Here is a 23,254-nt window from a genome sequence, read left to right as displayed (position 1 = left end):
AGCCTGTATCTGTTTCATTTTGATGAAACCCTGCCCTCCACCCACCCTTGTAACAGTAGTTGTTCCTCTTCTTCCGAAAGTTTCCAAATACATATTCCTGCAGGCAGCAGAGAACCAGGATGCCATTGCTGCTGCATGCAGAGGGCAGGATGAGAAGACACCAGCTAAGGGCCTGCCTTGTTGACTTCCCAACAGATATGGGGGGAAATCGCAGTTTCCCATTACCAATCAATTCTATCTTTTGGATGCTTCTCACAAGCTCCCCACAGCAGCCTTGTCCATCCACCTCCTGCCAAGTGGCCTGTTGGGCACGTCTGCCCTGGGGTTTCCCCAGGTCCCTCATGTCCCCTGTGCAGGCTGTGCTCCCTGAGGCACGCGCCCAGGCCTGAAGCAAGAGGCACCGGCTCCCTGCTCCCCTCTTGGGACTGCTGACGCTGGGGGCCCTGCCACACCGACCCACCCCAGTGCCCCACACGCCAGGCCCTGGCCGAGGCCAAACCCCGGTCCAGGCGCAGGCCCACATGCCCGGCCCCGGGCCCTGTCCTGACCCCAGCTCCGACCCCAGCCCAGGCCCAGGCAAGTGGCCGCCGGCCCCGCCCACTTCGCCTCCTCGGCGGACGTGGGGCTGCCCCTGGACGTGTGTCGCGACAGGGCCGGGGGGCGGCCACGAGGGCCGAGTCTGCGGCCGCAGCCGCCGGGGCCTGGCTCCCCCACCCGCCACCACCGGGCGCGGTCAGGCCGAGGCACTACAATTCCCATGGGGCTCCGCGCGGGCCTACAGCCCCCGGCAGGCCGTGCGCCGGCGGGGGGGGCGGGCTGCGCTTCCCAGGAGGCGGCGGGAGCGGAAGCGGAGACGGAAGTGGCGCGACGCGACGCGACGGGGCCACGTGTGCGGGCAGCCATGGCGGCCGGTGGGATGGAGCGGTACCTGGACTCGCTGCGGCGGGAGCTGCGGGCCCCCGATCCCGCCGTCCTCTCCGTCCTCCTGGCGCTGCTCGTCGTGGCCCTCACGCTGCGTGAGTCGGGTCCCCGCTCCGCGGCCTGCCTCGGCGCCGTCTCGGCTGGCCCGGCGGGCCGTGGGCCGGGCCCGGGGTGCGCATAAGCCCCCGGGCTCCCTGTGGGAGCGCCCGGGTGCCTCCGGCGGCGGGTTTAGGTGATTTTCCTCTCTTCCGCAGTGATCTGGAGGTTTATCCAGGGCAGGAAGAGCAGCCGGAAGGCAGTGCTGCTGCTGGGCCTGTGCGATGCGGGGAAGACGCTGCTTTTCGCCAGGGTGAGTGGCGACCGGCGTCTCACTGTGGCTGCGAAAGGAGCCAACGTGAGGGAGAGGTGCCTGGCTTGTGCGCCTTCCTCTTTGCTGTCTGGCCCTCTTCGATGGTGAGGTGAAGGTGCTTGGGAGGATTTGCAGGCCCACTTTCTTCCTTGTTTTTAAAAACATGAAGATTCAGTATATAATTTCAGATTTTTTTTTCCTCCTTACCGGATATATTTCAAAATCCTTTAGGGGAAAAAAAAAGAAATTGTTTTATATATGCTAAGATTTAAAGCAGATGTTTGAAGTCTGTCACTGTTTACAGATCACTTAAGCTTTTGAGTGGATGAAATGTGAAGTCAGTGTTCCTTCAGTTTCCCTTTCTTGAAAATGTTTGATTTCCCTTCACAGCTGTTGACAGGCAAGTACCGAGATACCCAGACTTCTATAACCGATAGCTCTGCTGTTTATAGAGTCAGCAATGACAAGGTGAGTAGGCACTTGCTGGTTGGTTCATAAACTTGCACAAAATTGTTTCAGGCAGCTGATACCTTTGTCTCTCTGTGGTGAGGGTGGAGTTGGCTTCCTTTGTTAAGCCTGTCTTGATTCTCTGTGCATTTCAGTCTTCCCAGGTTGAAATCAGTCCCTAGTTTGGTCCAAGTGTAGGGTAGGATTTTTCTGCAATAGTCAATGCACACTGGAAAGGCAAGAAAAAATTGAGAGGTATTAGGGATTCCTTGTGAACTGTTAGATAGAGAATGCCGCGTTCTGGCGATCTTCAGTGACAGTAGTAATAATAAGAGGTTAAAGACTTAGCAAAATGAAGTGCGTGGCTTTTTTTTCTTTTTAATCAATGTTTCTTTAAGGTTGGGCAGACAGATAGGAAATATTTGGGGGGGGGAGAGGTGGAAGAATGTTGCAAAAGAGACTCCTGCTTTTGTGACTACTTTTTTTTTATTGCAGTCAAAGTTTCCACTAAAATCCCAAAGCAGTAAGTGGACAGGGTCTTGTGTAGTGCTCTCTTCCCCTCTTGAGAACAACTGGAGTGGTATTGAGAAAGATGATGTGGCCCTACTTGGCCCCATCTTGACTAGGAGTGTGTGTGAGGAATTCTCTTTAATGTCACTGCTTTGTCTGGCAGCCTGTGAAAAGAGGCATTCACTGCTTTCAATTCAAAAAGTGTTTTGCAAGGGCCTTCCTTCCTGTTACTCCCCCCAGATTTCTGTGTATTTAGGTAGAATTGTAGTTGGATAGATTGTCTGTGTGTGTGAATACAGATATCTTGAGTGAGAGGTTGTGGGATCAGTGTTATGTATCAGGAAGTGGCAGGACAGGAATTTGTGGTTGTGGTGCACAGAGGTCTACTTGCTGCCAGGGACAGTATAAATCTGCCGGTGTATTGATAAAGATGACTGATAAAGCTTTGTCTTTCACGCTATGCCTGTAGGTTATTTGGAGGGCAGATACTGCAAAGGAGAAATGGGTTGGGCGTTCTCTCTTCTCTTAAGTCATGCTCTGTTTTCTCAGCTCTGCTGGATGGTTTGCTGGTGTTGGCTGCCTGATTACTAAGTCCTGACTGTGAATGTTGCTTCTCAGCGTTTCTTTTGCCTGTGGGAATTGTTTGGGCTGGAGGAGAGAGTGCACTTGAGAGAGTTATGTGCCTCTGCCTGTGTGGGGATTCACCAGCTCACTTCTGCCCCAGCACCACACTAACTGGAATCTGCTATCAGACTGTTTTTTCCCAGGCCTTGAGCGTGTGTACTGCTACATCACGTGTTGCTAATATCTTCTTTCTTCTGTTTCCAGAGTGCTAATGTGACCTTGATCGACCTCCCAGGCCACAAGAGTTTACGGCTTCAGTTCTTGGAGAGGTTCAAGGCTGCAGCCAGGTAACTTGGAGGAGGCTGGCAGGGAGGAGGAGGCAGGTGATGTTATTGACAGTAATAAACCAGATGATGGCATTGAGGATGTGATGTGCTGTGAGCTGGGTTGGATTCACCCCATATGGTGATGCCCTGAGAATCATCAGCTGTGCCTTGTGGTGGTGGGAGTTGGTTACTGTTTGGCCTTCCCCACTTGTCTCAGTTTGTAGTGGGTCAGAAGGCAAAGGACATGTGGCTGGGAGGGTCAGGAGTTGTGGAGTTGTCTCCTGGGACAGAGAGCAGCAGATTTCCCAGTGGGGCTGTACGTCAGGTGTATTCCAGCCAGCATGCACTAACCTGCAGAAGATGCCCTGCTCATGGAGAGAAGAGGTGGTGGTTTGGATCCTGCTGTTACCACACACTGGGACTGTGCCAGCTCCAGGGCTATGCACCGTGAGGAACAAAGCATCAGCCTGGCATTCTGATGAAGGGAGTCTTTGTCAGCCATGCCTTTTTGTCAGGCCTGTCTGGGGACAGGTTTGGTGTTGCGTCTTGGCAGAAACCCCCTCTGTACACAGCGCCGTATCCCCTTGCAGGGCAATATTGCATCCAGCCTTCCACAGCCCCAGATGGTGTTTGCCTAGCTCAAGGAGCCTGTGGTAGAAGCAGAAGTTGCATTCCCAGGGCATTTTAACTCTCTTCCTGATGGAAGGAGTTCAGCCTACAGGGCCTTCCCAGTGAAGGGAACTGTATTTTGATGCTAGCTCTTGGCAGTGATGTCTATGCAGTCAGATGCGTGCTTACATGCCCTACCGAGCTTTAAGACTCGACCTTCCAACACCCAGGTCTAGCCTGGCTTTTACTCCCAGAGACTCTCCCCTGCTCTTGGATTGAATGAGATCAAGTGTGGAAATGAGTGTGTTAGCCTAGGCTGGAATATTTGCAGTGGCCAGATGGTTACAGAGCTTCTGACTCAGCATGTGTCCTTTCCCCTTTCCTCCAGAGCAATCGTGTTTGTGGTGGACAGTGTGGCGTTCCAGCGGGAGGTGAAGGACGTGGCAGAGTTCCTGTACCAGCTCCTGGTTGATAGCACCGTGCTCAAAAATGCACCTGCATTGCTGATTGCTTGCAATAAGCAAGGTATTTGCTGTTCTGCAGGGTAAAATAGTGATTCAATCATTGAGTAACAGGGGTTCATGCCATGGGTACTGAATTCCTTAGGAAATGGGACTTCAGCAAAATGAAGTCTGGAAATTAATCGTAGATTCAGAGACCACTCAGCAGGAACATTTCTAGCAGGTATTGGAAGAATTATTAGGTCAGGTATCTCAAACAACTATGCAGATAGGCATCAGTCGAAGAGCTGCAGGTGTTTAGATAGGCTTGAGTAAGGATAGCTTTTTAGAAGGGAACAGAAGCCTGTGCAGAACTGTTTTCCTGAATCTGTAGGCAGTAGAAAATAGGATCTGTTTGAGCATAGTGAGCTGCCTCTGTATACCTGATAGCCTCAGCTTTAAAATCAGACAGCTGTTTATCTGCCATGATTATGTGCTTTCTCTTGCTTCAATGAGAAGGAAGATCCAGTTACTGAAAAGTGCCAAATTTTCAAATCTCTGCAACTTTTCCAGTGGAGGTGCAGTTCTCAGTGTAACAATCTGAAGCTTTCTGTCAGAACCAGGCTTTTTCTTTTTTTTCCCTAGCTATTTCCTGTAGGCACTTTAGGAGCAGTGTGAGGCCTTCAGATGTCCGCGTGCCATAGGTTAAAAAACACCGTGCTGAACTTTGCAAATGCCAGAACAGGTGCCAGTGCTAGGCCTGTGGGTGGAAGATCATGCTCTGTCCTCTCTTTGAAGTGACTTACTGGCCTGCTCCCACACAGCAAAAACAGAGACATTCCCTACATTATATCAGTCTTTTGGCTTGCTTCCATTCATGCCTGTAAACCCAGAGCTCCAGTGTCACTTATCCTAGCACAGAAACTACTGACTTTGTTCTGGTAACTTCTATGGCAGCACAGTGTAAGCAGGTCTTGCTGTACCCGTTGGGCTGGTTTGGCAGCAGTGTCATGTTATGATTGCACAATCTCATCACGAGGGTCTTGTTCTGTGCAGGGTTTGCCTTGCCCAGTCTTAAGAGGGAAAAAGCTCACTTAAACCAAAAAGCTAATTCCTCCTCTTCTTTTCTCTTTCTAGATGTCACAATGGCAAAATCAGCAAAGCTTATTCAACAGCAGCTGGAGAAAGAGCTGTAAGTGGCAGATGGGATCTTAAACCCTCTGAACATCTCTCTCTCTTCTTTCTGCCTCTTCTTGCAATGCTCAGCAAGCTCAGTACATAGCAGAAAAAGAGCAGTCCATTGTGTAGGTGTACCCAGGATGAGAGAAGACTGACCCCCTGCTAAAGCATTAAGATCTAGTAACATTCCTGTCTGGACAAAAAAAAAGCAGTAGGTACAAAAAGTGCCTTGCCTCCTAGGAGCTGTAGTTTGGAGAAACATCACTATTCCTTCCTAAAGGCTCTGTCTGCTTTGATGTGCAGGTGGGGTTGTCTTCTCAAATGTCAGGCTTTCTGTGAGTGGTGTGAAGACCTGTGTAGTTCTGCTCAGTTGGACTGGCAGAGGAGGCTTTTGGTATGGACCGCTCTGATGTGAAAGGGTCTAGAGTGAAGAACTGGGGAGACAGTGCCCTCTACCCATCCAGTTGGCCTGCCCAGTTGACAGAGGCTCCCATATAGCATTGCAAGAGCCTCATTGGGGCAGCTGTATTACCATTTTATCCTGCTTAGGAAGGGCATTTGCCTAGGAAGACAGCTGATGTACAATCTATTGCTAATTTTAGGTTTTAAAAGCAAGTGGGAGGAGGAGAAAGTAGGTTGTAGGCTGCTGCCACATCATAAGCTGCCACCTGAATCAGTTGCAGCAGCATCACTTGCAAGTTTGTCCTGGAAGGGTGCAAATGGAACATGATCTTTTAGCTCAATTTAATCTTTGTGCACAAACAGTCTGCCTAATATGAGTCCCATAATTGTAATGGGGCCAAATCTGCTGTGAGGGAAATTGGGACAGCTCTTGTGCAGTTTGTGCCATGGCCTAATATTGTGTGCAGGTGGCACCTGCAGATAGCTATTTCGGGAGCTTCACCACCAGCATCTGACAGATTTTGCTTCCCCCTGCCCATGTCCACAGCTGGATGGTCTGCCTGTCTGTTCCTTGCGGGGCTGGTTTGCAGGATGGCAGTTAGTAACCAAGAGCTCTTGGGGTCAGGAGGAGGAGTGTAGGTCCTTGGTATCTGAACAACTGCGTTTTCGTGGGGCGCAGCCATGGTGTTGGTGGTCCCTTTGGCCAGTAGATGGCAGCAGGGTTATTTGCACTTGTGCCTCTTCCCGGCTGAATAGCTGGTCTTCCCTTTCCTGAGGGAGGACTTAGTTGCCACATGATCTCTCCAGGAAAATAAATTTTCCTTGGTTCTGATGTTGGACGTTTGCCAGTTACTTCTGTATAAAAGTAGGATTTTTATACGAGTTACGTATTCTGTCCCCTGTTAGGCAGTGTTGTTTCAGCAGGTTGGCAAATTGCTGCTGTCACCTTGCTGCTCTGCAGTACTTTGACATGCTTGCGTGGAGAACTCAGGGAAATGTTTGCTCTCTCATTCCTGAACTCACATCTCTGGGGGGCTTTGTTCTTTCCCTGTGGCCTGCTGTTTGAGCTCCAGTCTGTGAAAAAGCAGTGGCTGTGGGTGACTGAGAGCAGGCATTGCTAAACTGTTCTGTCACACTAAAAAAGATTTAGCAGTCCATCTGCATGGCTCTTCTGGTCACTCAAAGCCTGGGACAGAATGCTGTTTGAATCTGTGCCTGGTGGAGCCCCTTGACTCCCCCAGTGCTGGCCTGGCTTGGGACCTCAGAGGCAGTTGAGTCACAGCGCCTCTGTTTCCTTTGGTCTGTTTCTTCTTGCACTGCCTCCCAACTTGTGCTCTGCAGGAGCAGGATGCCTGGTGAGTGTGGGTAAGGCGGACCCTCCTTCCTCCCTGCACACAGCAGGGCACTGAGGTGCTGCAAAGCTGAAGGGCAGGAACAGCAGCACCTCTGCAGCCTGGGAACCTTGGGCAGGGATTGCTTACAGGAGCAGTGGGGAGACTTAAGTCTCCATCTTTACCCCCAAAGGCACTCAGTGCAGTGGGCTGAGCCTCTGCTTGATCCATGATGCCCTGGTACCTGTCTTTTCCCAGTTACCTATTAAACTAGTGCAGATCTTGAGCACCACAGGCTAAACAGCCTTTTAGCTCCAGGCACCTGCAGTCAGACTAGCAGCTCTCATAGACTGGATTCAGCCTCTGTTGCCAGAACTTCTTTGCCTAGCAATGGTGCACATGTGAGCTGAGACCAGTGCTGTCGCTGTTGCCTCATCAAAGAGCATGAGCTCTTTGGCCTATTTGAACTGGTGCATGGGTTTGTCTGCAGTTGTGCCTTCCTCCTACTTCAGGGTTCCTGCTGAGGGAGCATTTTGGGGAAGAAGCCTTCCTTCTCTCTCCAGACCGATGATTAGAGTTGCAAGTCTTGCTTTGCTGAGGAAATGAGCAGTAGCATTTCCCTGCATGAGTCCTTCCCACCCCGAGAGCTGTGTGTTGGGGGGGGGGGGGGGGGGAATGTGCCCTGTGACAACTGCTGTCCAGCTTTAAGGGCAGGGCATAGAAAACCCCAAGATGGTGTGGGCTGACCATCAGAAGTGGCAGTGAACCCCCTAATACTGGAGGCCCATGGTAGCTGGTGTCCAGCCTCATCTGTCCTTTGAGGCATGGCTCAGGGTGAGCCTCCAGATTCCTGACATCATGCCATCCTGGCAGTGGTACCTTGCAGGGAGGTGTGTCCACTCCTGATGCAGGCATGGTTTTGGTTCTCTGCCTTTCCCCCTCTCAGTTCAACTCAAGGGTTTCTTTGCCCCCCCCCCCCCTTTTTTTTTCTTCGCCTTATGGTCCTAGGTTAGAACCAGTTCAATCTGCAGCATGTCTATTTTCCTGCTTGCATCAGATTATCTTGTTTTTGCTGAGGAAGGATCAGATCTGGGAATGGTTGAATGTGTTAATCCACCAGCTGAGTAATTTTACTCCCCTAATTATCCCTCTGTAATCTGCTTGGTATGTGTCAGGCTGTGCTCTTGGCAAGCTAATTGCATTGATGGATAAGGCAATTAGCTCTGCACCAAGATGGTGGGTGGGCTTTTTAAAGCGATACTGCTTCTGCTGCAAGAAGGATGGGGTGTTACTGCTTGTTAGGCTGCCGCTTTCTTCCAGAGTAGGAGATCTCGGGAGGCTGGACTGGCTCAGGGAGTGGAGGAAAAAGCTTGAAAGAACTTGACTTTGTTCCCAGCCTTTTGCATCCTACCAGCAGCGCTGTTTCCAGCCCTTGTAGGGAAGCAGAACAAGAGGCAGAACCACAGTCCCACAGGACTGAGTGGGAAATCACAGTTTGGCTTGTTTGGTGTTGTTTGCTTCCTCTCATCTGCTGGAGGATCCCACTGGAGGTGGGAAGATTCAGCAACTCCCTTGGTGTCTAACCCAAAAGCAACCACTGAGGTTACCAGATCACATGGCGAGTTTCTCCATAGGTTGTATTTAGGAATTACAGCTACCAAGTGATGCTTTTCTCAGCCTTCACAAGAAAAGTACGAAGGGGCTTAGGCATTCATCTTAGGCTTCAGCTTCAAGGCTTCAAGTCTGCTGGCTCAAAATCATTAGCCGAAAGTAGCCTGGGGAGGACACCGATAAAGCAGATGCAGTGAACACTTGAATGTTTTCGGCTTCTCCTGACTGCAGGTGGCTGCACGTTTTCTCTCATGGATGTCTGGAGGGAGGGCTCATGCCTGTGGAGGTGTCTTCTCTGCCTCCCACCCCATACACACAGCTGACTTAATCCCGGCCTGTGCAGCCTGCATTTTTGTACTGGTGTATGTGCTGTCATGAGGATGGGTCTTTAGTGAATGTAGAGTAGAACATTCACTTGGCGATGTTTTATCAATGGTACCTTGGTCTAATACAGCAAATGTCTCCTGGAGGAGAATAAACTCTCTTGGGAGGCCTCCATGCAAGCAAACTGAGATCAGTTACTGTCTCAGTTTGCTAACCCCATGCTCTGTCCATATGGCAGCATCTATCTGATCCCCTGTAACCATGTGTAGCTTCTGGTGACTGGTGTCTGCTGTGGGGACAGTGGTGAAATTAAGACCACGGCATTGCGGCCTGACTGTTGCTGATGTTTATTGTGGAACAAAACCCACTTAAACACCATCTCTTTGAGGGTCTTCCTGTCCAGTTTGCTCTCTTGGGCCTGTCTGCAGTTGTGCCTTCCAGCAGATAACTGGGAGAAGTGGCCAAAGTGCCTGTTCTTGCCTGTGCCTCACAGGACAGAGCCATGCACCTGCCCCTGAGGCCCTTCCATTCCTGGTGTTGCTGGGGTCCTGTTGACAGAGCCAGGTCCAGAACATCTCAGCAGCTGCACTGTGGGTGAGTGTGTCTGGGCCATTGCCCTTGTTCACTGTTCTTGGTTCTTTCCCTTCTCTCTCCGCAGCAACACCTTACGAGTGACCCGCTCTGCAGCCCCCACCAGTCTGGATGGCTCAGCTGCTGGGGGCCCCACTCAGCTAGGGAAGAAGGGCAAGGATTTTGACTTCTCCCAGCTGCCCATGAAGGTGGAGTTCGTGGAGTGCAGCGCCCGGGGCAGCAAGGGAGAGGATGGAGATGCCGACTTTGAGGGCCTTGAGAAATGGCTGGCCAAGATCGTCTGAGTGGAGGAAGGCAGGGCCACACAAAGAGAGAGAGAGAGGTGGGGGGTGGGACGCTTGGGGATTGAAAGGAACAGGATGGGTTTGAAGTACTCAAATCTCATCTTACAGTAGAGGAAATGTAAGCTAGAAACCAGTGCTGCAGTGTCCGCCTCTGTTGCTCATGGGCTTAGGAGCAGTGTAGTATAATTGCTGATGTGATTTCCTCTCACTGTCTCCGTTACGCTGCAACCTTGTTTTCCTCTCCTCTCTTTCTGTGGGATCTGGCCGTCTGGACTTCTTTGATCCTTCGAAATCTTTGGGCTTTTAGTTTGACAGCTGTGAGGCAAATTAGGAAGGAGTGCACTGCCCAAGGAGTCTTTTGGAGATTGGTCTGTGTGTCCTCTTCTGCCTCAGTTTAGCATTGCAACCCTGTTACCTCTCGGAGCTATTGATGGCTGACTGGTTCTGACCTGGTTCTGACTTCTCTCCCCAGCCTCTTGCTGGCTGGGAGTACTGTGCATATATCATCTGTGCTGTCCTGGCAAAGTGCACAGAGCAACTTTCTGCTGGGCAAGCATTGAGGAGAGTATAAAAGCTGAAGCTGTTTTTTCCCTGCATCTCTTCCCCCTTTGTTCTTCTAAACTGGAGCAGTTATATGCCAAAAGCAGGCTGGCTCATGTGCCTCTTTCACTGTCCACTGCCTGTTTCTGGCTGCCGTGCCTGTATCTTTAGGTGATTTCTGTTGTTGGACAGTTCTTGAGAACCTTTTATTAACTCGGGGCTCTAAGTCCTGAAAGTCTGTTTCACTCTGTTCCTCTTTCCCTCCCATAGGTTAGGCTCTGCCCCCGCAGACATATATGCACACTTTTCCAAGTGCAGAGTTACAGTAGATGTTTTAGCTTAGAATGAAGGTGCATTTGTATTTAGATACATAGTTGCACCGTGAGTGAGATCTGTCATGATAGAGACTTGCTGTGCAGTCACCGCAGCAGGAGACAGGCAGCGATTGTAGTAGAGACCCTTTTTGTGTGTGATTAGTCAGCAATTGTGGCAAAGTGAGAGGGAAAGTCAAGGAGCTGCTTGCAAGGGAGATTCCTCCTTCTGAGGAAGATGCTCACTGAGGAGGAGGAAGGTGAGTTTTCCCAGTGTATTCTTGTTTGGGAGGTTTAAAGCCAAAGCTGCTGCTGCTGTCCATGTGATCTCAGCTGTTAATCTTGCAGGGAACATTCAGGGAATGCTTGTTGTTCTAGCTGGGACAGTGGCGCATGTGGGCTGCTCTGAGGCTGGGTGGAGTGATAGAGGGGTCTGATTCAGCATGCTTTAGACCTTCTAAACTTTCCAAAGGTCTTTCCCTCTCCCCCTTCCCATGTTTTGTCAGGGGTGTTGTCTATGCAGAGGGAGATCTTGCAGCAGCACTGGTGCTGTTCAGGTGGAGTCAAGACCCTGACACGGAGCTGGGCTGAGCATTCAGCTTCCCCTTCCTGAACAACAGCCTGAAAACAGAGGTGTTTGGAATCAACCTGCCCAGGAGCTTTGTGCCCTGATGGAGTGTCATCTCTGTACAGCACCTATGTGAGGATGATTGCTTTTCAGGGGGTGGTGCTGGGAACTGCAAAGTCCTCCTACACAGAAGTTTGTCCTCCATCTTTGTTACATCCCCTTTTATTTGGGGCAGGAGGGAGTTTATGGCTGTTTTTCTGTCTCTGGTTTGACGCTTCATCACTCAAAACTGATGTATTTTACTCTTTTCCTTTCCTTCTGGGCATCCTCTACCTTCCTTTAGCATTGCCAAGTGTTAGTTGTGATGGGGAAAGCATGTCTTCTGCAAACCCATGCTCATGATGGAGCTGGGTTTTGCATTTCCAACCTTGTGAACTGCATGGCTGCTCTTCAGGTGCAACTGGCTCATTCTTCAGCAGCTGAGAGAATCTTATGTTTTGGGAGTGCTTGAGAGTAGCCCTGGGCAAGGGGCCCTGCCCTCCTGTATTAGGAAGGCTGGAGGCTGATTGATCACCAGGAGCAGAGCTGAGGCAGATGCTCTGATCAAGCCCGAAGGCACCTTATCCTTATGGGAGGTTGGGAGGGGAGGGGGTTATATTTATGAGGAATGCTACATGCTTATTTCCTGCAGCCAGAGAGTTGTTGGAACATGTTTGTCAGGCTTTGAACTCAGTTAACTGGAGCCCCTTCCTGGGCCTTCTCATTTGAATCCATAATGCTGAAACAAGAATATTGCTATCTCTTTGGGTTGTTACTGTTTGCAAAGACCTGCCTCCTTGAAAAGTACAGGCCTTTGGTAGGGTGAGGTTGAACAAGGCCATGTTTGTTTAAGTTATTCTTAATTAAAGTTATTCCTTAAATAAAAACATTTGGCTAAAATGTTCGTATGCTCTATCAGTTGGTTCTGCAGTCCTGGTTTAGTCCATCTGTATTGGCCTCTGCCTTGACTCTTCTCAGCTGTGTCAAATCCACATGGGCTGAGACTTTGCTTATGCTCCACATGGTGTTGGAGAATAACCTTCCTGCTTGGTGGCCAGGTCTGTGTTAGTCAGCTCTCTGTGCCTCCGCACACGGAGCTCTTGGTGTTTTGAGCTCCTCCTTCATTTGGGCCTTAGAGGCTTGATGATCTAAGTAGCAAAGAAGAGCACTTTATTTGCACTAAAGCCCAGGAATATTCAAGCCATCTCCAGTGAAGTGCGCACAGCTGTTGTGGTTTAAGTTGCAGAGCACTTCCCCTGCTCTGTAGCAGAGATGGGAAGCTGGATGGAGAAACCTGCTGTCCCTTGTGAGTGTGGCTGTGGGGCTGCGCATGCCACCACTCCGCATGTGGACTGTGGGCTTGGTGCTCAGCTGCTGCGTGGCCATGTGGCTTGCCTCTGGCTGTGTCCTTTGCTAATTGTGCTGGTGGAGGAGTGCAGCACGTGTCAGGCCACTGTAGAGCTGTGTGTGTCCCTTCAGTCACACTCCATGATTTGTCTGTTTGTAAATATTTAGGGCTGTTTCCCTCCAGTGGCTGAGGGGAGAAAGGGCAAATCGGCAACTGAAGTTTTCTGTTTTTGCCAGCTCCCTGTGCCCCTTTTTTGCCATTATGTGTAGCACTCGCTCTCAGCCTGGAGCACAGCCATTGCTATGATTTTGTGCAAGTGTTTTTCTAAACACCTGCCCTTACTCCATAGGGAGAAGATGCTTTGCAAATGCACAAAGGAGCAAAGAGCTTTTTCTGCAAGGGAAATTTTTTTTAATTGCTGACTTAGCAGTGATAGCTAAAGAAAGACTTCCCTGGCTGGTGGGGAGGGGGCTTCTCTGGAGCAGAGATGGTGTCTGAGGAACTACTCTGAGTAATAGTTTTGTGCTGTGAATGCTAAGCAGACACCTGCACCACCTGCTTCCCAGTGTGTGGGCTGTCCTGGTATCTTTGAGACCAGGCTCTGGAGCTGTGAATTCCATGACACTGTTTCTTAAGGAAGAGCCATCCCATAAAACTGCAGATACAAGCCAGTAGCAGGACTGCAGAGGAAGGAGGCCTCTGGAGAGTGAGAAGCACAGTGAGATCCAGGACAGAAGAAACCATAGGAAAGTGGAGGAGTGCTGAAAAACAGGCAAGTGCGGCTGTGAGATGGCTTCAACTTACTTTTATCTCAAGAGTCCAAATTAGGAAACTTCATGAGCCCAGTTCTTGGGGTGGAGGAGTCATGTGAATCCTGGGCCAGGGCTGCAGTGGGAGATAGCTGAATCTCAGCAACAGGACTGCTCCCATGGCGGACCTTTTGTGTGCTGTGAGTGCATCACTGCATCTCGAGGGCATCTTCCCTCGTGCCTTCATGCCTCTTCAGGTTGTGCCCTGATGATGTGATGGGCCACCTCACTTCACAGCTCCTCCAGCAGCAAGGAGCCCTGGCTGCTGGGGCCGATGGCCTGGGTGGTCCCAGTTCTCCTCTGCATGCCCAGATCAGCTATAAGGGGAGGTCCTGAGACATATACCATGAAGACTGGCACTGAGTTGGCATGGCTGTGGCAATATGAGCTTTCAGCTCCCTGGTGGGCTGAGGAGACCTTCCAGCCATGGTAAATCAGGGACTGAATAATACGGCTTTGCTGGTCATTTTGACTTTCTTGCCATCCCAGTAATCTCTCTCAGGTTGACAGGTGTGCTGCAGCACCTGCAGGATGCTTTACCTGGGCAGCATCTTGCTGAGGGAGTAGACACTGAAAAAATGCAGTTCAGTGTTGGCAAAAAATGAGTGACAAATTCCTGCAGCGTTTGGGTGAGCAGATTTTGGGGAAATGAGAGCAAAGCACAGGAGAGGAGAAACATTTCCAGAGAGATGCAGAAATTATGAGGGAGGTATGTTGTGATAAAATGTGTTTTGTTTGGAAATTTGCTTCCCCCTTGAGTTTCTTAAGGCAAAGAAAAGCAAAAATAACATGCTGCTTGGAAGCTGACTTCCTAGCAGCAGTTTCAAAGGGTCCCAACTAAATCTTGTACATCCTGTACAAGGTGGTGGTGATGGTCTGATCTTATCAGAAAATGGGTGATGATCACCCCCATGCAAGTGGGGCAATTCACTTTCCTTCCTCTTTAGCAAAAATACACATATGGGAAAGCTAGGGCACTCTGGAAAATATTTTCTTTCCAACTTCTCCTCTGTGCTGGTATGCTCATTCTTTACCAATAACTCATATGGCTGGACCAGTGCATATAACACCCCGTGTGTTTACTTCATTGTGACTTGCCACATGTAAGCTCCACTCAGAGATGGTTACTTAAAACTGGAGTGAGCTTTTCCATTCTTGCTCTAGAAACGGGCAGTGCAACTATTTGACCTTTTCGGTGCATGCATGCATTGGCCAGCCCCATCTGCACTCTTTGGAGCAAGGAGCTTCTCAGGGAGAAAATGGGCCTTGCTCCCTGGGGCTGGAGGATCCTGGCTAGCATGTGGCAGTGCCTTCATCTGGGCTCGACACATACCTACAGCAACAGCAGCTAAGGTGGTTTCAGTTATATCTGTGAGTATGTCTTAACAATACCAGTGAGAGAAATATAAATGTGAGCTCTCCGCACATTGTACTCTTGGGCTCAACTAGGACCACGTGGAAAGAAGAGGGGTTATGCCTCCCCAGGGGAAACCCCTGCCCTGTAACTTGGGGCCACTATGGAGAGTGACTGACACACACACGTGTACCCAGGGTTATTTGCAATGTGCCTTGTTGCACTGCTTTTTTATTAGTATTTGTTAGCAGTAGACAGGGTTTTGTGCACACTGCAGGGGCAGGTGGGCCGTGTGCCTGCTGGGAGAGAGATGAGCCATGCCATTTTCCAGCGCTGAGGCAAACCCTGCTCCCTTGGCTGGACAGCAGTTTACAGATGACCAAAATCCAAAGCTTTCTTCCAAAGAGAAGCACAAAACAGGTACAAGAACCCTCCCCTCCCTCCCTACAACATGTTATAATGGTTCAACTGGCAAACATCTCTGTGGCCCAAATGACAGCCCCATTTTCTTTCTCAACATTTTATTTTGGCAGTTGTACAACCTATTTTATTTGTGATTTTTTCACCAACCTCCCCCCGCCCCCCCAGTATTTTATAACAAACAACAAAGAAAAACAAGCTTTCCGTAACTGCAGTTAAGAGCCACGACTGTGAAGAGAACGTTTTCCCTATGCCTCCCGATCTTCCTGCCCCAGAGAGCAAAAATTACAGTTCCCAGCTGCCAACTCCAGTGGCCTCTGTAGGCAGCAAGGTGTTGAGCAGGGGATAGTGCAGGCACCTGGCTGCTCTGGGCTAGCACGAGCACCCAGTTTCGCTGGCTGGTGCCTCCTGGGGCTTGTCCAACTTGATGTCAACCACTGATGGGACGAAGGCAGAGAAAACAAAGTTAAGGAAGGTCGCATAGGTGTTACAGGGGAAGCTGCCCAGTCCTGCCTTCCTGCTGTCTCTCTAACCTGGTGGATAACAATGCCACTGGTGGGGGGACAAAACAAAACACTGGAGCACTTGAGAAAGGGAAACAAAAAAAATGAAGTTATCACCAGAATTTCTGATCAGATTCTGGCCAGGCTGTTTGCTAGAGCATCCCAGACTTTAAACATATAGTTGCAGTGGTGATGGGGGAAAGCTGGCCCTTGCTGAGAACAGAGAGGTGGAGAGCATCATGCCTCCCTAAGCCATGGCTGTGCTCTAGAAAGTGTCAGCATGAAGCTTGCTGCGATGCCCCTTCTCCTTTAGGACCAAACAGCCTGCAGAGTTTAAAAACAAGCAAAGAGAAGGAAAGCTCACGCGGCTGGGACAAAAGCGCATCACACCCAGAGCAAATGCTGGGGCTGATGTGCTGGGATTGGGCAGCATTTCCTCCTGGGGCACTGCCTATGGCCTGTCCCCTGCCAGCACCAGGAGCATTACTGCTGTCCTCCAGCCAACTTCTACATCATAACTAAGCTTTACTTGGAACAGAGCGGTCGGCCAGCCAGCTGGAGAGCCGGCAGCCAATGCTCTTCCCAGCTGTGTGGTACTTGGAAAAGGGGCTGAGGGAGCTGGGTTAACACAGCTTGTTGGTGAAGGGGAACCAGTTTCTGCCACAAGCTTCCTGAGTCCTCAGTCTCCTCCCAAATTTTATGGCAATAGTGTGCTGGGATATTGTTTGTCAATGACCTGGATTTGGGATCACAGGGGAACCATGGGTCAGTTAGTGTCACCTCAGTCCCTGAAAAGAAAAAAGAAAAAAAAAAAACCACAAACCCCCACACAGCACATCTTCTTGGAGCACCCTTCCAAAATTGTTAAGGGCAGAGGGTCATCAGGAAAGGGGGCATGGATTTACAGAGGCCAACACAAATCCTCCTCTGGCAAAAAGGCCAGCAACACTGATTTGGGGGCGGGGGGGGGGGGCAGTAGTAACACTTTGATGTTACCAAGCCTTCTGACACCATCTCCTGCAGCGTTCATGTTTGGAAGCTGCAGGAGCCAGGTGAATGGGTTGAGAGGACAGTGAGGGATGCTTAATATCTGGCCGGGGCTGGCAACACAGGGAGGGTCCTGCGACTCAGTACTGGGCAGGGGGAACCCTGTATCATTCAACATCTCCATTGACAGCTGCATGTTGAGTCAGTACATGCCCTCAGCACATTTGTGGATGATACGAAACTGGGAGGGGACGATGGGTGGCCAACAGGCCAAATGACACAGCTCCTATCCAGAGGGACCCAGAAGGACTCGAGGATGGGGCCAACAGCAATCTTGCAAAGCTCAACACCGAACAGTGCAAAGCCCTGTGCCAGGGTTGAAATAGCCCTGTGCTTATCCAGCCATCCAGGCTGCTGAAATCCTATGGCCTTCCTTGTATGGCTATCTGCTCATTACAGCTAGCTAAAGACAGACTAAAATTGCTTGATAAACAGTGTTGTTTCATGACCTTGCCCTGTGATTCATTCACTGTAAAAGGGAGCAATGTCTTGGTTACTACCCTTCACAGCTCATGCACAGGGGAATCACTGTGTAAGGCTGCTCTTTACCACAGGACGGCCCCAGAGCGTGGCTTTCATCCCTCCCGAGTACTGCGGAAACTGGAGTGAGATGCAGCATGGATGCGGGTACCTGGCACATCAGAGATGAACACTTTTGCCAAGATGTAGGAACACTGGTTCAAGTGTCTGTGTTTCTGCTTTCACCAAGAAACAGCTCCTGCCTTGAAACCGAACTCCCGAGAAAGCATGCTGAATTTGGGGGAGCTGAGCACCTCAGGCCCGACTGTGGCCCAAATGCTGCATCAGCTGGAGCCAGGGCTGGTCCACACAGACCTGTGACCGGGGTCGCTCCTTGTGCTTCACCTACATCGGCCTCCACTGAGCATGTCCCTGAATGTACTCACACGTTCTTCACCTCAAAAGAGGCTTTCCTGCTAGCACAGAAGGGATGAGTTGCTTTGAGTCCAAATAGGTGAGGCACCATACATTGCTTCCGGCACCCTTGTGTACATGCGTGAGGCAAGCAGTAAGCGAAGCAAGCAGGCTGATGACAACGCTTACGGACAAAGAGCGATCTCATATCAGTTACCTTTGAGAGTCCAGGCCCCAGTGTCTCCTGAGTGAGTGGCCCAGCCCTGGGCCCTGGTACCACAAGCAGTCCATCCTTTCAGCATCCATCCCTCCAACTGCAAGCACTTTCTCTGGCCTGCCTTCACCGCCCCTTGAGATGCTCTTCCCAACTCACCCTCTTCTGCCAGGGCATCCTGTGTCCTGCCTTCCCCACATTCCCTCCAGCCCCCCCCTTACACAGCTCCTATGGCTTCAAACTCTTGTGGCTTCTTCCCACACTGATCTCAGCCATCACCTTCGAGACAGGAGAGGGAAGTCCCCCACTGCTATCCCAGCTTGTCCTGGCTACTGCTGGCAAGGGGAGATGGCAAGACTCAGGAGGCAGAGCAGTGGCTGGACTCTGTACCCAGGCCTGCTGCTGCAGGGCTGCGCAGCTGCAGGGAAATCCCTTTGCCTGCCTTGGCCTCCAGCTTCCCCACCTGTACAACGGAGGGGACAAAACCCCAAACTCTACTGGCAAAGCCCTCCGGGGTCTGCGGGTAGAAAGAGACGGAGGGTTATTTTAGAAAGGATACTTCCTTCTTTGCCCTTCTCCTGGGAACTCTCCATCCCTGGCAGAGCTGAGGCCACACGCCGGAAGAGCTGCGGGAGCACAGGGAGGGTTTCTGTCAGCACTCTGAGCAAGCCAAGGCCCAGGGAAAAGCTGCCAGGCTCTGCCTGAGAGCCCGCAGATCTCCCTCTTGCCAAGAGGGTGAGACTGGCCTGAAGGCAGGCAGAAGGCAAAGCTGGTAGAGTTGCCCAGCCAGAGATAAATGCACCTGGCTGTACTGAGTGGATCTCTGCCCGTTGCTGCCAAAGCAAGGGCCAAATCCAGGCCCTCTGCTCCTCCTCTGCCTGTTTCATGATGATCAGAGCTCAGCATTAGCCACCCAGCATGCCCCGGCCGTGGTGGCCGGTGCCTGGGATCCTTTCTTTTCCACCAGCATGCAGCAAGGGGGCCATTACTGTGAATAACGCCAAAGAGGTGCCAGACCTTCTGTATGCAGTGCATGTTCAAAAACTGGCAATTTAGATGCCTGAGATGCTACAGCTTTTTTTTCCATTATTGGAAAAAAATCATGTTTTCTGCTTGTCTTTCAACAGTGAAAGAGTGTTATTTATTTAAGATGATCAATTACTGGAGCCCTGCTCATACACGGATGATTAGTATGGAAGATTTTATATCCTATCGCCCAGGCTGAAGAAGGAATTACGTGTTTTTTTATCTTGGAACATGATTTATCATGTCTGGGCCATAACAGATACCTACTGGAAATGACAAATGATTATCACCATATTTTGCTGAAATCCTGGCTGGCTTTGGAGGCTTGCAGCAGTGCCTAGACCCAAGGCCGTCTGCCAAGGACAAGAGCGATGCAGCCACATGTTTCCATGCATTGGCTTGTTCAGACACCTTGTGGGGAATGCAAACACCGCTCTGATCACCCAAAAAGGACCTCCTGCATTGTTATGAGCTCTGCCAAGCCCCTTCCTTTCTGGTCTCTGTGCCGTGACATCTGCTGTGCCGTGACATCTGTGCCATAAGCACAACTAACGAACCTGCTCTGCACTGTGGTTTCCCTGAGGCCCAACTGGAGGGCGAGTCCCCACCAGTACTTCCTAGGACCTCCACTGCTCCTAGTACTTCCACTAGTGCTTCCTTCTCAGCTGACATGGCGTAGTGGCAGCTTGGCCCGGGAGCCTAGATCAGCCAGAGATGCACATACTGTGATACTGTACGGCACAGCGTGTCTTGAACGATGGGGCAGCCTGGGAGACCGGAGCAGTATGGCAATAGGAATAGTGATGGCCTAGGACTTTTCTGCTCAGGAAGCAAGTGGACTTCACTCCGGCATTGTGGCTGGACTGCACCATTCCCCCTTCCTTGCAGCCCATTGCTCCTGATAGGCAGCAGGGCTTTGGGAATCGCTACAAGGACTCCCTCGGACGCCTGCCAGCTCACTAGCACGGTCCTGGCTGGAGCAGGAGCCTCTTACCTGTTTTACGTTGTATCCTGTTTTTGCACTGGTCTCGATGAACATGACCTTCAGTTCTTTGGCTCGCTGTTCCCCTTCTTCAATCGTTATCTGCCTGAGGACCCAGAGGAGGTGACAGGTAACTAACCTCCCCTGGCACTAACAATGCAAAAAAGGCTTTGCTGAACAGGTCAGAGCAAGACGTGCCCCCACCTGCCACCCTCCCCAGATGCTGCCTTATTTTTCCAGGCCATTTTTCCAGTTGATCAGTGGAAAAATAGGATTTGGCAGCCATGGTGTCTTCCACCGAGCTTTCCCCACTTTGCCACATTTCCCTGGGGTCAGCCTTCAGCCTGTCACATCTGCTTGGCTGCCTCCCACCCATGTCTCCTGCATGTCTCTCCTTTGCTAAAGCCTTTGCTACCCTTCCCAATAGGGTCTCTTCAATCATAGACTAGGGAAAAAGAAGACCCTGTCAGCCCTGGGCAGCCTCCCACTGTTGGCACAGCCGGGAATGAACTCCCTGAAAAAGTTCCCTGATGCTTTTGCCTCAGGTTGGCCCCATTTCTACCAGGAAAACCCATCTTGGCCCGGAGCAGCATCATACATGGTTGCATTGAGAGCCAGCTGCCTTGAGGGGCTTCCTGCTAGCACACAAGCAGGACCTTTGCTGCCCCAAAAGGCCACCTGCCCCAGCAGCTGCCTCCAAAGGCATGCTGGCCCCGCTGATGAGCCGATGCCCCAGTAAGTACTATCGCGGCCAGATGCCGGCTTCACCTCTTGTCTGCGAGGTCCGTCTTGTTGCCAACAAGCATGATGATGACGTCGCTTCCCCTTTCTGTCCTGACGTCGTCAATCCATTTGGCTGTCTGCTGGAAGGAGTTGAGATCTGTGGGAGAGGAGGCAGAGCGGCGCAGGTGCTCAGCCCTGAGGGGCTAGGTTTGGTGCTGCTGCCCAGGCCCAGAGCAAACACGATGGGAAAAATAATTCCAACTTAAACATAAAAAATTTGCTTCTAGCTCCTCTAGCCTCTCCAGAAAGCGCTGCTTGTCCTCAGAGCCGTAGGGGTGTCTTACTGGAGCGAAGGGACTCGTGGCTGCTGGGCCGCTTCCCGGCCGCAGGAATGCCGAGGGGCTGGGACACAGCCAGCATCCCCAAAGGTGTGCTCCGAGGAAAGGCAGAGCCAAGGAGAAGGGAGCACAGAGCTGTCAGTGGAGCGGGAAGCAAGGTGTGAGGTAAGACAGTGTCCCCAGCACAGGGGAGGTCAGGGTGAGGGAAAGCAGGGACCCCGAGCCGGGAGGCATGAGGCTGCCCTTGCCCGGAGGGGAGCTCTGGCTGTCAGCTGTGCTGGATGACTCAGTATTCCCTTCGGTTCTTGTGCACGTCATCACACCTCACTCCCCGTACCCAAAAATGTCTGAAAGGTCTCAGCATAATGCTGCCTCTTAAAAATGTGACCTGTTTCTCCTGCAAGTATTAATTAGCCACTCACAACGGCTGGGCTCAGTCTCTCCTGGGGAGCTTTGCTCTTCTGCCACCTGATTTTTTCCCAGAGACCCTATTGCCACTTACAGTGCAAATGCAAATAGCACTGGGAACAAGATTAGCACCTTCCAGCCTCTTCAGAGAGCATTTTTAATGACCCGGCTGCTGGCAGCCCTGTTGCTACAGCCAACGTGGCAGCCCTGGGGCACAGGCACAGCGCAGCACCCAAAAGGTCCAACTCACTCGTGATATCATAGACGACCACAGCCACGGTGGAGTCTCGGATGTAGCTGGGGATGAGGCTCCGGAAGCGCTCCTGGCCCGCAGTGTCCCAGAGCTGCAACCGGACCTGCCGGGAGGGCAAGAGGGAATGAGAGAGATGGTCAGCAAACAGCAGTGGGAGAAGTCTTGAAATGCAGAAGGGAGCATGTGAGAGACAGTGACTGAGGGTGACCTCTCTAAAGGAGCCCAGGGTATCTCCCTAAAACACCACCCCAACCTGCAGCGTGTCCTCGGCTGACACCTGCATCTGTGGCCCTTCTCTCCGGCCAGCAGCGGCTTGAGAGCACCCACTTCTGCCCCTTTCATGGGCCCTTCTGCTGGCAGGGAAGAGCTGGCGGAGGAGCGCACTCAGAGCGGCAAGGGGGAGTATCAGTCGGGAGCTGTGTAACGTGGGGTCTCAGAAGCGCAGACCCCCACACTGCTGGCTCAGGATGGGCAAATGGGTGAGTCTGTTAATCCATGCTGAGGTTCACCGAAGGAACTGCAAGGAAGATAGATGCCACGCTCCCCATGACGTAAGAACCCTGTTACTCTTAGGTCCCCAAAAACTGCAGGGAGGAACCTGCCGGGCAGGTAAATGGCCGGGTCCACTGAAGAGCAGGGAGCAGCCTGCCTCCTTGGCTGGACGTGGACGAGGAAAGGCCGGGCACCTGAGGAGGGAGGCAAGCCAGACGCACAGCAGCCGGGAGGCAGGCGTATTTGCTCGGGCTCAGAGCCACATGCAGCTCCCAGCTGGCTCAGGACAGAGGCAGAGGCAGTGCCCGCCTGCACAGGCCTGGGGCAGCCAGGGCCAGCCCAGCGGCATGCTGGCAGAGCTGGTATGGCTTGGCATGGGCTCAGGCCTGTGTCAAGGCCAGTGCTTGCACAAGCACTGCATCTCCTCAGGGTGCTTCTAGCAGGAGCCACGTTTTGGTGGCTCTCTGCAGGAACCTGCCCGCCCTGCTGCCGGCTACTCCAGCGCTGTGGGTCGTCAGCGGGTTTGATTAGGATGGCGTTTGGTAATGGAGCCAGCCCAAGAGAGATGTTAGACTGCATTTCTGTGCTAGCACAGCAGCTTTCCTCTCCCTACTATCTGCTTCCATTTTCTTTGACATTTCTGTATCCCAAATTCCCTCCCCTCCAAATCAATAAAGCAGAAAGCTTTAAGTAGTAGCCCTGCCTCTCATGGCCATTTTCTATAATGCCCACAAGTGCCTGGGGAATAACCAAGCTCTCCTTCTCCTCCCCAAGCATGCTTTTCAGGAGCAGCATGGACACAACTAGCCCCAGGGAGGCCACAGAAAAGCCTTTCTGCCCACCCGGGTTGGCTGGGGAGCCCAAACCGGTGGCCAAGAGAGGGTTTGCTCTTGTGGAGAGCTCAGGGTGAGCACAGCCCTCCTCTGGAGCTCAGCTGGACAAAGGCAGCAATCGCGACTCCTGCTACTCACCGTCCGGTCCTCCAGGTACATGGTTTTTGATAAGAAGTCAATGCCAATTGTAGCCTGTAAGAGAAGAAGAAGAGAAATGAAGAGGAGGAAGAGTTGTCAAGGAGGGACCTAAAGCTCTGCTTCCACTTTCAACAGAGCAAGTGGGCA

General features: G+C 51.6%; 2 protein-coding genes across 3 annotated transcripts in view; one reads left to right on the top strand and one right to left on the bottom strand.

Moving 5' to 3' along the window:
- The window catches only part of LOC112989470 (ovotransferrin), a 29,878-nt gene extending 17,632 nt beyond the window's left edge, over window positions 1-12,246 (top strand). Inside the window, exons 19-25 of the mRNA XM_064517184.1 lie at window positions 554-1,016; window positions 1,176-1,270; window positions 1,661-1,738; window positions 3,056-3,138; window positions 4,115-4,251; window positions 5,304-5,358; window positions 9,672-12,246. Of these exons, the coding sequence (XP_064373254.1) occupies window positions 554-1,016; window positions 1,176-1,270; window positions 1,661-1,738; window positions 3,056-3,138; window positions 4,115-4,251; window positions 5,304-5,358; window positions 9,672-9,888 (1,128 nt within the window). The 3' untranslated portion in view covers window positions 9,889-12,246. The remainder of the gene's footprint in view (window positions 1-553; window positions 1,017-1,175; window positions 1,271-1,660; window positions 1,739-3,055; window positions 3,139-4,114; window positions 4,252-5,303; window positions 5,359-9,671) is intronic.
- A 2,805-nt stretch (window positions 12,247-15,051) lies between these two features.
- RAB6B (RAB6B, member RAS oncogene family) overlaps window positions 15,052-23,254 on the bottom strand; it is a 29,108-nt gene continuing 20,905 nt past the window's right edge. The window contains exons 3-8 of one of the 2 annotated variants that reach the window (XM_064517153.1): window positions 23,108-23,161; window positions 21,642-21,747; window positions 20,691-20,802; window positions 19,935-20,028; window positions 18,474-18,540; window positions 15,052-15,729 (exon numbers count right to left, since the gene is read on the bottom strand). In XM_064517153.1, the coding sequence (XP_064373223.1) occupies window positions 15,650-15,729; window positions 18,474-18,540; window positions 19,935-20,028; window positions 20,691-20,802; window positions 21,642-21,747; window positions 23,108-23,161 (513 nt within the window). In that variant the 3' untranslated portion in view covers window positions 15,052-15,649. The remainder of the gene's footprint in view (window positions 15,730-18,473; window positions 18,541-19,934; window positions 20,029-20,690; window positions 20,803-21,641; window positions 21,748-23,107; window positions 23,162-23,254) is intronic. The other variant, XM_064517154.1, reaches the window with a different exon arrangement.

This window comes from Dromaius novaehollandiae, chromosome 9 (assembly GCF_036370855.1).
Source record: "Dromaius novaehollandiae isolate bDroNov1 chromosome 9, bDroNov1.hap1, whole genome shotgun sequence".
Classification (NCBI taxonomy): domain Eukaryota; kingdom Metazoa; phylum Chordata; class Aves; order Casuariiformes; family Dromaiidae; genus Dromaius; species Dromaius novaehollandiae.
Note: the sequence above shows the minus strand (reverse complement) of the source record. Positions and strands in the feature narration are given on the sequence as shown.